Here is a 13,622-nt window from a genome sequence, read left to right as displayed (position 1 = left end):
ATGCCAGTCCGCAACCTAAAATAGAAAACAATAAAACTTAAGAATCAATAGAAAATATTTTTGACAAAAACAAAATTCAAAATTGAAAATTTAAATAACACAACTAAAGGAAAATAATTTTTAAACAAAATTCGCTGCATTCCTCGGCAACGGCGCCAAAAACTTGTTGTTCCACAATTACACACCTAAATTAATAAGGAAAATAACTTGATGTTTTACTCGCAAGTGCACGACATAGTAGTATAGTGTGCAAATACGGGGTCATTCCCACGAGGACTGCTGAATCTTGTCTAAAATTAATTCCCAAAGTGAAATAAAACAAGAGATTGGATTTAAATTGATAATGATAAAAAGGTAGGGCTTTGATATCCACCACTAATTATATTTAGCTAATATATCAATATGCTAATGTTTTGATCATGTTATGAATATCTAATGTTTGTCAACCTAAGGGCATTGGTATCTACTCTTTAAGCTATTGATTTCCCTAAGCAGCGAATTAGGCATGGGTGTTTACTCTAATTTTTTTCTTTCTTAAAGGATTTAGCATGGATGTCTACTAAATTGTTCTTTAAGAAAGCATAAAACTGTGGAAATCGACAAACACATGAGGCCTAAGACATGGGTGTCTACTCCCGGTTCCCCATGTTGATTAATCCAAGAATCCGGTGTGCATACCTTTTGTTACTTATGTTAAACCCAGGACTCGGTCATCCAAATTGATTTAACTAACTAGTCCATACCACATGCACATGTTGATCAAGCACACACATATGAGGAATTCATGAAACTAGGTATTAATCAAGTTCGACATCATAACAAGATCATCACAAAGGCACCAATATTGAATATTAACAAAACATAACTAAGGCTTCAATCTAGCCCTACTAAATAAATTCATTACACATAGAGTTGATGTTAAACATCTTCATAAAATAAAAGAAAATAAAGGAAAAAAATAAACCCGAAACTTGAACTTGAAGAAATCCAATTCTGATCCTTACAAAGCATACTTAATCTAGAGGCTTAAAGGTCTATTTATAGGCTTTAGAAGTCCTTGACAAACTAGTAAACCTAGGAATTTTGTAGGGTTTCAAAACCTATTACAATTCGGAGTTGGAAAACCCTAATATGGAAAGAATGACATTCTGGCCGCCACTTGATATGTCTCCTGCGCACGGGTGCGATCGATCGCAACCCGTGTGCGCTCGATCGCAGGTCTGCGATCGAGCCTCTTCTGTTGTGCGCTCGATCATTGATTGCCTGCTTCGTGCTGAGTCTTTTTCGGTATTGCGCTCGATCGCAGGGAACCTATGATCGATCGCAGTGTTAGGGGCTCCCATTTTTCCCATCTTCTCTCTTTGAGCCAAAATCTTACAGATTTACTTCATTTTCTTCCGAAAGCCTACAAAAGTATGGAAAACACAAAAAGGAATTAAAATGGCCTAATTAACTAAAGCCAAAGGATTAAAACATGCAAGTCAAGGGCTAAAAATATGATTATTTTAGCACTTAACATATAGTAGTATTTGGTGCAAGTATGAAATCATTCCCACGAGCATTGCTAAATTTTGCTTAATGTTGTTCCACAATTACCCACCTAAATTAATAGGCAAATAACTGGATGTTTTACCCGTAAGTGCACGAGCTCAACATAATAGTATAGTGTACAAATACGGAGTCATTCCCACGAGGACTGCTGAATCTTGTCTAAACTAAATTCCCAAAGTAAAATAAAACAAAGATTAGATTTGAATTGATAATGATAAAAAAGGTAGGGCGTTGATATCCACCACTAATTATATTAAGTTAATATATCAATATGCCAATGTTATGATCAACTTATGTCTATTTAATGTTTCTCAACCAAAGGGCATGGGTGTATACTCCTTAAGCTATAGATTTATCTAAGAAACGAGTTAGACATGGGTGTATACTCTAACTCTTTTCTTTTCTAAAGGATTTAGCATGGTATATACTAAGTTGTTCTTTAGAAAAGCATATGTTCTATGGAAATCGACAAACACATAAGGCCTAGGGTATGAGTGTATACTCCCGGTTCCCCATGTTGATTAACCTAAGAATCGCGGTGTGGATTCTTTTGTTACTTATGTTAAACCCAGGACTCGGTCATCCAAATTGATTTAACTAACTAGTCCATACCACATGCACATGTTGATCAAGCACACACATATGAGGAATTCATGAAACTAGGTATTAATCAAGTTGGATATCATAACAAGATCATCACAAAGGCGCCAATACTGAATATTAACAAAACATAACTAGGGCTACATTCTAGCCCTACTAAATAATTTAGCTACACATAAAATTGATGTTAAATATCTTCATAAAATAAAAGAAAAGAAAAGAAAAGAATAAACCCGAGCCTTGAACTTGAAGAGCTTCTATTCTTCTCCTTTCAAAGCCCCTTATTCTAGAGGCTTAAGGGTCTATTTATAGGCTCTAGAAGTCCTTGACAAACTAGTAAACCTAAGGATTTTGTAGGGTTTCAAAACTTATTACAATTGGGAGTTGGAAAACCCTAATATCGAAAGAAAGACACTCTGGCCGCCACTTGATATGTCTCCTGTGCACAGGTGCGATCGATCGCAACCCGTGTGCGTTCGATCACAGGTCTGCGATCGATCCTCTTTTGTTATGCACTTGATCACTCAAGGCCTGCTTCGCGCTGTCTTCTCTGGTACTGCGCTCGATCGCAGGGAACCTGTGATCGATTGCAGTGTTAGGGGCTCCCATTTTTCCCATCTTCTCTCTTTAAGCCAAAATCTTCTAGATTTACTTTAATTTCTTCCAAAAGCCTACAAAAGTATGGAAAACACAAAAAAGAATTAAAATGACCTAATTAACTAAAACCAAAGGATTAAAACATGCAAGTTAAGGGCTGAAAATGTGAATATTTTAGCACTTAACAGTTAAAATAAAATCCGTAAGTGAAACAAAACAAAGATTGATTTTGAGTTGATAAAAATAAAAGGAAAGGCATTGATATCTACCACTAATCATACTTAGATAATATAACAATATACCAATGATCCAATCATATTATGAACACTTTGCCAACCTAAGGGTATGGGTGTCTACCCTTTAAGTTATTGATTTTCCTAAACACCGAATTAGGCATGAGTGTCTACTCTAATTCTTTTTTTTTTCTTAAAGAATTTAGCATGTGTGTCTACTAAGTTGTTTTTTAAGAAAGTATAAATCTATGGAAATCAACGAATACATAAGGCCTAGGGCATGGATGTCTACTCCTGGTTCCCCATGTTGATTAACCCAAGAGCCTGGTGTGGATTTCTTTTGTTACTCTTATTAAACCCAGGACTCGATCATCCAAATTGATTTAATTAACTAATCCATACCACATGCATATGTTGATCAGACAAACACATATGGGAAATTCAAGAAAACATGAATTAATCAAGTTAAGCAACACAATATGATTATCACAAAGGCGTCAATATTGAAATATTAAATAAACATAATTAGGACTTTAATCTAGCCCTACTAAGTAATTTAGTTACACGTGAGTTTGATGTTAAACATCTTCATAAAATAAAATAGAAAGAAAAAGAATAAACCCGAAACTTGAACTTAAAGAGCTCCAATTCTTTTCCTTGGAAATTGTGTGTTTATTCTAAAGGTTTCAGGGTCTATTTATAGGCCTTAGAAACACTCTAGAAACCCTAAAAATCGTAGGGTTTGAGCCATAGTTCGCACAAGGCTTCAAAACCCTAAAAGAAAACGCTTTCCAAAATAGGGTTGCAGCTCACTTGCTCCTCACGCACGGGTGCGCTCGCATCCCGTGTGCGCTCGATCGCAAGACCGTGATCGATTGCTGGTGTTAGGCACTCGATCTCAAGTGCGATTGAGGCTTTTGCTTATGCGCACGAGCGCACGCCTTGCGCTCGTCTGGCCATTCCACTTGTAGGGGATCTGCAATCGATCACACTACTAGAACCTCCAACTTTTCCCAAATTTGCTCTTTAAGCACGATATTTCAAGAATTGCTTCATTTTCTTCCAAATACCTACAAAAACATAGAAAACACATAAAAGCACTAAAATGACATAAACTAACAAAACTAAGGAATTAACAAATATAAGTTAAGGGCTAAAATATGAATATTTTTGCACTTAACAACAAGTCAGAAGAAACCCAGTTTGCGCAGTGAAGTAAGTTGAAGGGGTGGCTAGGTCAACTTTGTAGGAGTGATCAAAACGGTGGTAGCATTTGGCAGGTGTATAACCTAGTTTAAGGCAAACTTGACATGTAGACCTAGTGGAGGAATGCTGATGGAAAGAGCCACGGCCTGGGCCCCTTCTTCCACGTCCATGGCCAGAATGTGAGAAAGGAGTGAACTGACGTGGAGTACGGCCAGTGGGCAGGTTGCTACGGGGAGCAATGTTAACACTAGAGACTACCAAATCACCTGCAGAGTTGGCATGCTCAAGACGTTGTTCATAGGTCAATAAGTGACCATAGAGATCTTCAAGGGAAACTGGATCAATGCAGGTGGTAATAGAGGTGATAAGGGGATCATAGTCGGATCCAAGGCCAGCGAGTACATATGAGACTAGCTCAGAGTCTTTGAGAGGGGTATCAATGGCTGCAAGGGTGTGAGCAAGGGTCTGAGCCTTTTGAAAGTAGTCAGTGGTGGAAAAAGGTCCCTTCTTTAAAGTGGCAAGCTGAAAGCGGGATTGCTTGATGCGGGCCTGAGACTGGGCGGCAAACATACGCTCCAAGGTAAGCCATACCTCTCAGGAGATTTTGAGTCCAACAACATGAGTGAGAACACTTTCTATGAGGGTGGAGAGCAACAAGCTAAGAATAAGCTTGTCCTGTTGGTACAAAATCCAGATTAAGTGTCAGAGTAAAGGCTTCAGTGGTGTTGCTGGACGGAAGAAATTGAGGTGGGCAGATTGTGTCACTAGTGACATAGCCAAAGAGGGATTGTTCTTCCAGGTAAGGAACAATCAAGGTGCTCCACAACGTATAATTTTGACAAGTTTGAGATTGGAGTGGTGGGTGTTGGTGAGTGATGGGGGAAGTGAGGAAGCATGTGAGGAGTGAGTTGTGGCTGATATTTGAGAGATGGTAGACATACTGGTGGGACAAGAAAAAAGAAGAAGGAACAGAGGTGGATGTTAATCCTTTTTAGTGCTCTAATACCATATAATAAAGACAAAGGGATTTGTTGTAATTGTCTTACTTGGCAGATATGCTTGGATCACTATTTATAAAATGTTTGTACATAAACGTAACTCTCAACTAGCTTGTGACTTGAGAGTCACATGACCTACAACTAGCTTACAAGATAACAAAATAGAAAACTAATCTACTATAAACACATAGGTTCAAGTAGTCTTGGTAGAAGAGAAGTCTGATGCATGATGGATGCTTGTCAACCGGGATTTGCTCTTAGCATGTGGCTGCATTGTACAGCTGTAAGTATCCTTGATTTTAGGATCTTGTTGGCTGTCAAATTCCTTATATTCAGTAGCCTTCAAGTTTGTATCTTTGAGGCTTATCTTATCCTGGCTGATTGGGATCAACGTTGGCGGTTTGTGAGCAACATTGGTATGAGATGTAATAGGTACTAGATGGTACAAAATTCCCACACAATTTAGTTCTCATTCTTTGAGCAGATTCTGCAACCCTCTTCACTTCCTCAAGTAAATTATAACCTCCACACAGAATATTCCAAAATAAAAAAGTATTGGTATAAACATGTAAGAAAAGTAGCAACCTTCATCAATCAAGTTATAACAGTCACTAAGATTTTAAGAAAATAACAAAGAATTATCTTAACCGTTTTAGAAACAAAATAATGAGCTTCTCCAAGCAAATTATAAGCCACCCGTGAAAATTTATTCAAGCTAAAAAACGCTTAACATATAAATATCACAGTTTATGCGGAATTAACGGATATTTGTCGAAGCAAACCATCACCAAAATAAGAACAATCACACACAAGGATTTTTGTGATGAAGATGAAACCTTTTAGAAAATAATCTAAAAGTAAAACCTCTCAGGGGCAGTCAAACCTAGGAAATCACTATCAAAAGATTATCTAAAGATTACAGACACTAGGAACACTTAGAACCCTTTGCAAGACCTTGACTCTGTAAGATCGACAAGCCTACAACTCGTCTCCTTGCTCACAATCTTCTTCAACGTGATTTTCCTTTATCGGACCCTTCCGATATACTTTTCAACCGTATATTTATAAAAGGAATAACTCAAATTCTAAGAGATTCAATTTAATGCTCGCCACATATGATTTCTCTTAGCATAGCCTCTGACGAACTCTCTGGGGGTGAAAATTCGTACCTCTCTCTTTCTATAGAGATGTATTTATAATAGCCCCACAATCCCTAGATATAGGACACATCTTGAAATCATTTAAAACTGTTTCAAGTACGGGGTGTCTAGACAGGTTAGTGGGCTGTCTGAACAGGGCCTTGAGGGGGGCAAAAATTGAGTTTCTGGAACTGCTGTCCGGACAGGGCATGCAGAGGGTGAAAATCAGCATTCATCAGCAATCTGGAAATTTCGTTGGTCCTTGATCAATAGCTTCGATTGATTAGTGTTTGTGGTCCGATTGAGCTGAAACTTTGCAGGGACGTTCATGACACATGAATCTACATTATGAACGGTGGAGATTTGATTCTAAGCATTCTATATCAGTGTTTGAGCCCGTGGATAGTAGCCTCTGCATTTTGGAAATGAATTAAGCCAACAAAAATACTAATAAACTCCCCCTTTGGCAATTCGGTGACAAAAACCAATATGCCCAGACATCCCATCATCTCCCATCATTACTCCCCCTTTTTGTCACAAATGAAAAAAAGTCTTCATGTTTCTTGAAACACTTCACGAAACACATCAAGGCATATGTGAAACAGGAATAACCCAAAGAAACTCAACTCATGATCACAAAATAAACGAAAATTGCATGAACTTTAATGCAGATCATGGAGGCAAATCAACACAAACTCCCCATAAATGTATGACTCATTTCTCAATAAGAAACTGGAAAAGAAAAACATGTTTCTCCCCCTCAAAAGTCAAATGAACACACATGATACACGCATCAAAAGCTCATGTATTTTAGCAATGAATTTCCCAAACATGCTCGAAATATGCAAAATATACATGAAATTAGAAATGTCAAGAAACTCATATTGCTTAACCCAAGCCAAGAAAAATGTTCCATTCAACCCAAGCTTGTATGATGTGTGTGTAAGTCATTCAAAGAGAAAAATTATCAACTTACAAAATGAGGAGAAAGATTCACCACCATGAGGTTTTGATATGTATATCAAATCAAAAGTCAAACCTTATCATACTAGGGCCTAGCCACTCTCATCCTACATATTTCTCTTTGTAAAACAAATTGCACAAGTTTGACACAATGAAATAAATTCTTGTTGGAATATGATCTTTTGATTTTATTTGTTTTACTATTTTGTTTCTTTTTCTCTATGAAAAAGTGTCCTTAAACTGTTGGTACTTATCACAAAAGAGAAAGCAAGAATTTATAAGCCTAGGTTCAACTAGCATATGGTCAATTTGAAAAAATCATGACTAGTCAAAAACCTCATATGGTTACCTAATATACCTCACGAATAAAGTTAAGCAAAACCTCAATTTAAGCTTAAATGTGCACAAGAAATAAAGCATACGCAAAATGTACCACATAAGCTCAGGCTTTAGGTAACCACAAGAACAAGTCTAACGAACAAATTTTATCTCATGCATATTAAGAACATTCCAAGACGCAAGGAATTGAATCCATAAAAGCAACATGAGAATTTAATGGACTATCTAGGTACATAAGACAAAAAAGAGAAAAGAAAAAGAACCACAGAAAAATATTTTTGTCTTTTTGAAATTTTTCACAAAAGAAATGCATACAAACAAAAGACATTTGCAAAACAAATAAAACAAAAATGCAATGCAAAAAGAAAAACAGCCTACTCTAGGATATGCAAAGATATGCAAGAAAATCAATCCTAGGCATGTGGGTGACTCACCTAACATAAGGTGAGATCACCACCACTCCTCCTCAAGGGGTGAATGGTATCATCCTTCCTAACCCACGCTTGAAAAATCTTAGGTCTAGATTTATGACTTTGCTCAAACTTATCTAGCCTAGATAGCACGTCTCTCATCATTATGACCAAGCCTTCACTTTCTTTCCTAGAATAGGAATTTTCACTTTTCTGCTTATGGGATTTCAAATCAAAACACTTTGGTCGAATATGACCAACATTTCCACAATGATGACAAATGGGCACAAACCTTTTAGAAGGTAATTTTCTAGGAGGATGCATGACTCTAGGCTTAGGGTAAAATGCATGATGTTCAGCATAAATTTTCTTACCTTTCTTACCATGGAGAGTTGGGGCAGCTTTGAATTTCCAACAATTTGGTCTAATGTGACCAACAATCCCACAATGGTGGCATATAGGAACAAACTTACCTTGAGTTTGTTTAATTGAAGGAGTCTTGAAAAAATTAGCCTTGGCTTCTTTAACATTCACAAGCTCAACATTCAAAGACTCATTAGAAGCATGTAAAGTAGATGCACCAACATTATCAACAATTATACTTTGCTTGTTAGAAACGGATTCTTCAATACAAAGAAAGCTTTTCAGATTATCACTAGAGGAATTTCGTGAGAGTTCCTTAGAAACATTCAATTCATTCTCAAGTGATAAAGACTTTTCAACAAGCACAGAAATCTTAGATTTCAAAGAATCAATCAAGATATGTGATTTAGACAAATCATTCACTAAATATTCTTTCTCAAATTTCAAAGAGTCAATTAAGACATGTGATTCAGACAATTCATTAGACAAAGACTCTTTATCATGCATAGAATTTTTAAGTTTACAGGAAACCTTGTTATAAGCTTTGAACACTACTTTAAAATCATTATATAACTGTTGAACATCAATCTCATCATCAGAAGTAATGAAACTAAACTGAGAGGTATTCATAGCAAAAAGAAGTCAAGGATCTACACTTAGGAGTTTAATCCTTCACGGAGTGAACTAGCTCTGATACCAATTGAAATACACTTAACAGATAAATATCACAGTTTATGCGAAATTAATGGATATTTATCAAAGCAAACAATCACCAAAATAAGAACAATCACACACAAGAATTTTGGTGACGAAGAGGAAACCTTTTAGAAAACAATCTAAAAGTAAAACCTCTCCGGGGCAGGCAAACTTCGGAAATCACTATCAAAAGATTATCTAGAGATTACAGACACTAGGAACACTTACAACCCTTCACAAGACCTTGACTCTGTAAGATCGACAAGCCTACAACTCGTCTCCTTACTCACAATCTTCTTCAATGTGATTCTCCTTTACCAGACCCTTCTAATAAACTTCTCAACCGTAGATTTATCAAAGGAATAACTCAAACTCTAAGAGATTCAATTTAATGCTCACCACATATGATTTTTCTTAACACAGCCTCTGACGAACTCTCTGGGGGTGAAAATTCGTACCTCTCTCTTTCTATAGAGATATATTTATAATAGCCTCACAATCCCTAGACCTAGGACACAATTTGAAATCATTTAAAACTGTTTCAGGTACGGGGTATCCAAACAGGTTAGTGGGCTGTCCAGACAAGGCCTTAAGGAGGGTAAAAACTGAGTTTCTGGAATTACTGTCCGGACAGGGAGAGGGCCTGTCCGAACAGGGCATGTTGAGGGTGAAAATCAGCATTCATCGGCAATTTAAAAATTCCGTCGATCCTTGATCAATAGCTTCGATCGATGAGTATTTATGGTCCGATTGAGCTGAAACTTTGCAGGGACGTTCATGACACATGAATCTACATTATGAACGGTGGAGATTTAATTCCAAACATTCTTTATCAATGTTTGAGCCCATGAACAGTAGCCTTTGCATTTTGGAACCGAATTAAGCCAACAAAAATACTAACACAAGCCTATGAAAAGGGTATTGAATCTGACACTAAAGGAGCAATATGAGAGAATTTTATTTAAAAAAGAAAAAAACCACAGGCACTAAAATTTCTAAGTCACATAAAGAGCATTACATAAAGAGCATTACAATTTAATTCAAAAACACCATGTAGAAAAACTTCCTCAAAGAAATTATAATCCATGAATAGGAGGGGAAAAAGTCTTATTCATGGATTAAAGAATTATTTCCATACATTTACAAATACAGTTAAAAGTGTTTCTTGTAAAACAGAGCATTAAAGAATTCTTTCCATACAGTTTGAACCATGTTACCATTCTCGTATTACAATATATATTACATCTATATTACATAAACTGTCTTGTAGTCAATACATAATTATGGTTGAAAATACATTATGGCTGCTAGTTAAAATGTCTTGTAGTCGCTTTAGAGCATCTCAAAAAGCATAATTTTCTACTTTATCTACTACTTTCATAATACAAACTTCAATAGATTTTTTATTTCATTCTCTATTTTTTAAAAATATTATTTTCCAGTATTTTTTATTTTATTTTATTTTCTTAAACCACCGAGAGAGAAGAGAGAGAAATGATTAAAAAAAAATAAAAAAAATAAAAAAATAAACTATAGTGCTTACCTAAAAGTAGCTAATTAAAAAGAAAAATATGTATTTTAGATAACGAGAAGACAAGACCGGGTTTTTGCTTCGTATTAGTTAAATATACACAATATGGAGGTTTAAGAGCATCTGCTGAAGATGCTACAAGTGAAACATATATATATTTTTCTACTCCAACATTAAAAAAAAGTTTTTCTCTGCACTAGTAATCACTGTCATCATCTCTTGATCCGATGAATCTCCTCACAACAGCAGCTACAGCACCAAGAAACAGAAACAGAGCTAGGACATCAAATCCACCTCCAACGCCAACGGCAACACTTGGACCAGGAGCAAAGAATGAAAATGGTGACCAACCCCAGCCACCATAGAATGGTACACCATAGCCATAACCATACCCACCAACTAAAGGTGGGGCAACTGGAGGATTAATGTAGATGTTGGTCCTGCAAAATAAGCTTAATTATTATCTCAATAGACTGGTGGGTGGTAATTTTTTTTATAATCATATGAAGACACATTCTTGGATGAGAAATCAAAATGGAAAGAAGAATAGGACAGAAATTTTGAAATGAAGCCAATAAAACATCCATTATAAGCCTAATGGACTTATGTGAAAAGTGATTCAGAATTGAATACAGATGATAATATCAGAAAAAGGATGTTCTCCTGTGCACATGCTCTGAAAATTTCATACATTGGATCCATATGAGATCAATAAATTGAAATTGACTCAAATTTATTCTTCTAAGATATAAAGTACAATATTGAGCAATCTAAATTCTGATAGATATCAATTTTTTTCCTTTTTCTTTTCTTCTTGTCTTAAGGAACCGTCCTCTTTTAATAAATGCCACCTGCTATTTGATTTTTTTTTTTTTTTTTTTTTTTTTTTTCAGGGAAATGCTTATGGCGTCCAGACAAACAAAATTTGTTTCATATCCAAGGTGCCACAGAGCAAGCAACATCTAATGGCTCCTAATAAATGTATCCAAAAGCTTAAGCCAATAAAAATGGTAAATTTAATCAGATTGTGTTACAAAATGAGAAGGAAAAAGGAATATTGGTGTTGTTTTATGGAGATGGAATAATGGTGTCTTGAGTGTAGATATGCTTATGAAGACCTAAAAATGCTGAAGAAAACATATAAATTGAAGAATCAAAATAACAATGCATGTGGTAACTAAATTGACTAAATTTATTCTGGTAAGCCTGTGAACATAAATTGACTAACGAAAATGGTAGCATAAAATGATATTTAATTTCTATGAAGGGTCATTCCTCAATATATAGCAATCTCCTAAATAACATTTCTCGAATAAAAAGTCCAACCAATAAGAATCAATCATAGAAGGTTCCAAAACCAATGGCCTAATTTAAATCACAAAAACAGTGTAATTCAAGGTACCTCGAACTCGAATTATTGTTGATTCTAGGTGCTGACCGAGGAGCCGATGGCCGGAAAGCCTGGCCGCCAACTCTTCCACCAATCTTGGCCGCAGATGCATCATGAACTGAGCCCAGCGTCAACACCCCAGCTGCCAGTGTCACTATTGCCAGCTTAGCCAACTGGTTGTCAATCTTCCTAGGAAACCGATTCCCAACACCCAAAATTGTCTCAGAAATAGTTTGCCAAACACTAAAAACAGTCAAAAAAATACCCAATTGAAAGTGTCCGGTGACATTACCTTGGAGAATCTTGGTTGTCATCAGGTGGGTACCTGCATGAGATGGATTTAGCAGAATGGAGAACCCTTGTCTTGGGTTTGTGGGTCGGTGGAGCACTGAGGGCGTTGGCGAGGAAGCTTTGCTGAGATAAGGCTACGGACATTTTTGCTGTTGCCAATAACTAACGGCAGAATCTTGGAATGTTACTCCTGCTGCAATATTGTACTACTAGTTTTCTGTTGGATTTTTTGGGTTGATCGGAAAAGTCTCATCTTTTGATATGATGCTGAATCTGCCACGTGGAAAGATTTGAATGGCTAAATAGAAGTTTCAAGAATTAACACTTAATATGTATATATATATATATATATATATATATATTAGTCCATATAACATATGTAATAAACAAAATTTTCATAGGTAAGAAGGGCCATGGCCAATAGCCTAATACTGACCACCCTTTCCCTTGATGCTTTTCACGACGTTTAATTATATTGCAGTCTTATAACAATTTTAATTATATGTTTGCACCTGTATTTTTAAAAAAATTGTTATAAGACTGCAATATAATTAAACGTCGTGAAAAGCATCAAGGGAAAGGGTGGTCAGTATTAGGCTATTGGCCATGGCCCTTCTTACCTATGAAAATTTTGTTTATTACATATGTTATATGGACTAATATATATATATATATATATATCAAAGTTTTGACTGCCGAAATCTATCATGATCAATAACTCAAATTCTGTCACTAAAAAATTTAGGCATGGGCAATGGCCTTTAGGAGCAAGGTAAAATAGTTTTTAATGCAACGACAACAATGTAGAGCTAAAACAATAAGACTAAAATTAAAAGAAAAATGATTGGTGTTAATATTTTTTTTATTTTTTTCTCATTTCTTCTTACAAATCAAGTATTAGATTTGTAGACACATATGAACTCCACATAAGTCAATAGTGGACCTTACAAATTTAATAGTTGATCTATTGAATTTGTAGTAAAATATAAGAGAAATATGGACAAATTATTGATACCAATCATTTCTAAAATTAGAATATATTTTTGAAACAATTATTTTGTTTCTTTTCTTTTGTTTATTTTTTTAATACCGAATATGTACTAATTTTATTTTTTATATATTAATTTGATATTAAATCTTAATATATTTTTCATTTATGCTTTGATTTTTTCAATAAAATTTTATGGCTCCGTTCATGATGATGTTGTAATAATTAGCCCTTGTGTCCCCAAGGGGTAGCTCAATCAGCAATAGATCACGCCTCATAAAACGGAGGTCACTAGTTCAAATCTCCTTTGCTCTTTTCCTTGTGTGG

At 35.6% G+C, this 13,622-nt stretch overlaps 2 protein-coding genes and 1 non-coding gene across 3 annotated transcripts; all 3 read right to left on the bottom strand.

Annotated features, from left to right (window-relative positions):
* Positions 1–4,157: 4,157 nt before the first annotated feature.
* Positions 4,158–4,757, bottom strand: LOC148583706 (uncharacterized). Its single transcript, XM_088510773.1, has one exon. The coding sequence runs from the start codon at positions 4,755–4,757 to the stop codon at positions 4,158–4,160; it is 600 nt and encodes a 199-aa protein (XP_088366899.1).
* LOC132191162 (small nucleolar RNA Z247) lies at positions 4,481–4,619 on the bottom strand. The gene has a single exon (XR_009441194.1). It is a non-coding gene; the product is annotated as a small nucleolar RNA Z247 (small nucleolar RNA).
* A 5,895-nt stretch (positions 4,758–10,652) lies between the features above and the next one.
* On the bottom strand, positions 10,653–12,538 carry LOC132189923 (uncharacterized). The gene is made up of 3 exons (XM_059604766.2): positions 12,309–12,538; positions 12,029–12,205; positions 10,653–11,066 (listed from the first exon to the last, which is right to left on the bottom strand). Exons 1-3 carry the CDS (start codon positions 12,449–12,451, stop codon positions 10,823–10,825), a joined length of 564 nt encoding a protein of 187 aa, XP_059460749.2. The 5' UTR covers positions 12,452–12,538; the 3' UTR covers positions 10,653–10,822.
* Between the last annotated feature and the right edge of the window lie 1,084 nt (positions 12,539–13,622).

Source organism: Corylus avellana, chromosome 9, assembly GCF_965113065.1.
Source record: "Corylus avellana chromosome 9, dhCorAvel1.hap1.2, whole genome shotgun sequence".
NCBI classification, from domain to species: domain Eukaryota; kingdom Viridiplantae; phylum Streptophyta; class Magnoliopsida; order Fagales; family Betulaceae; genus Corylus; species Corylus avellana.
Note: the sequence above shows the minus strand (reverse complement) of the source record. Positions and strands in the feature narration are given on the sequence as shown.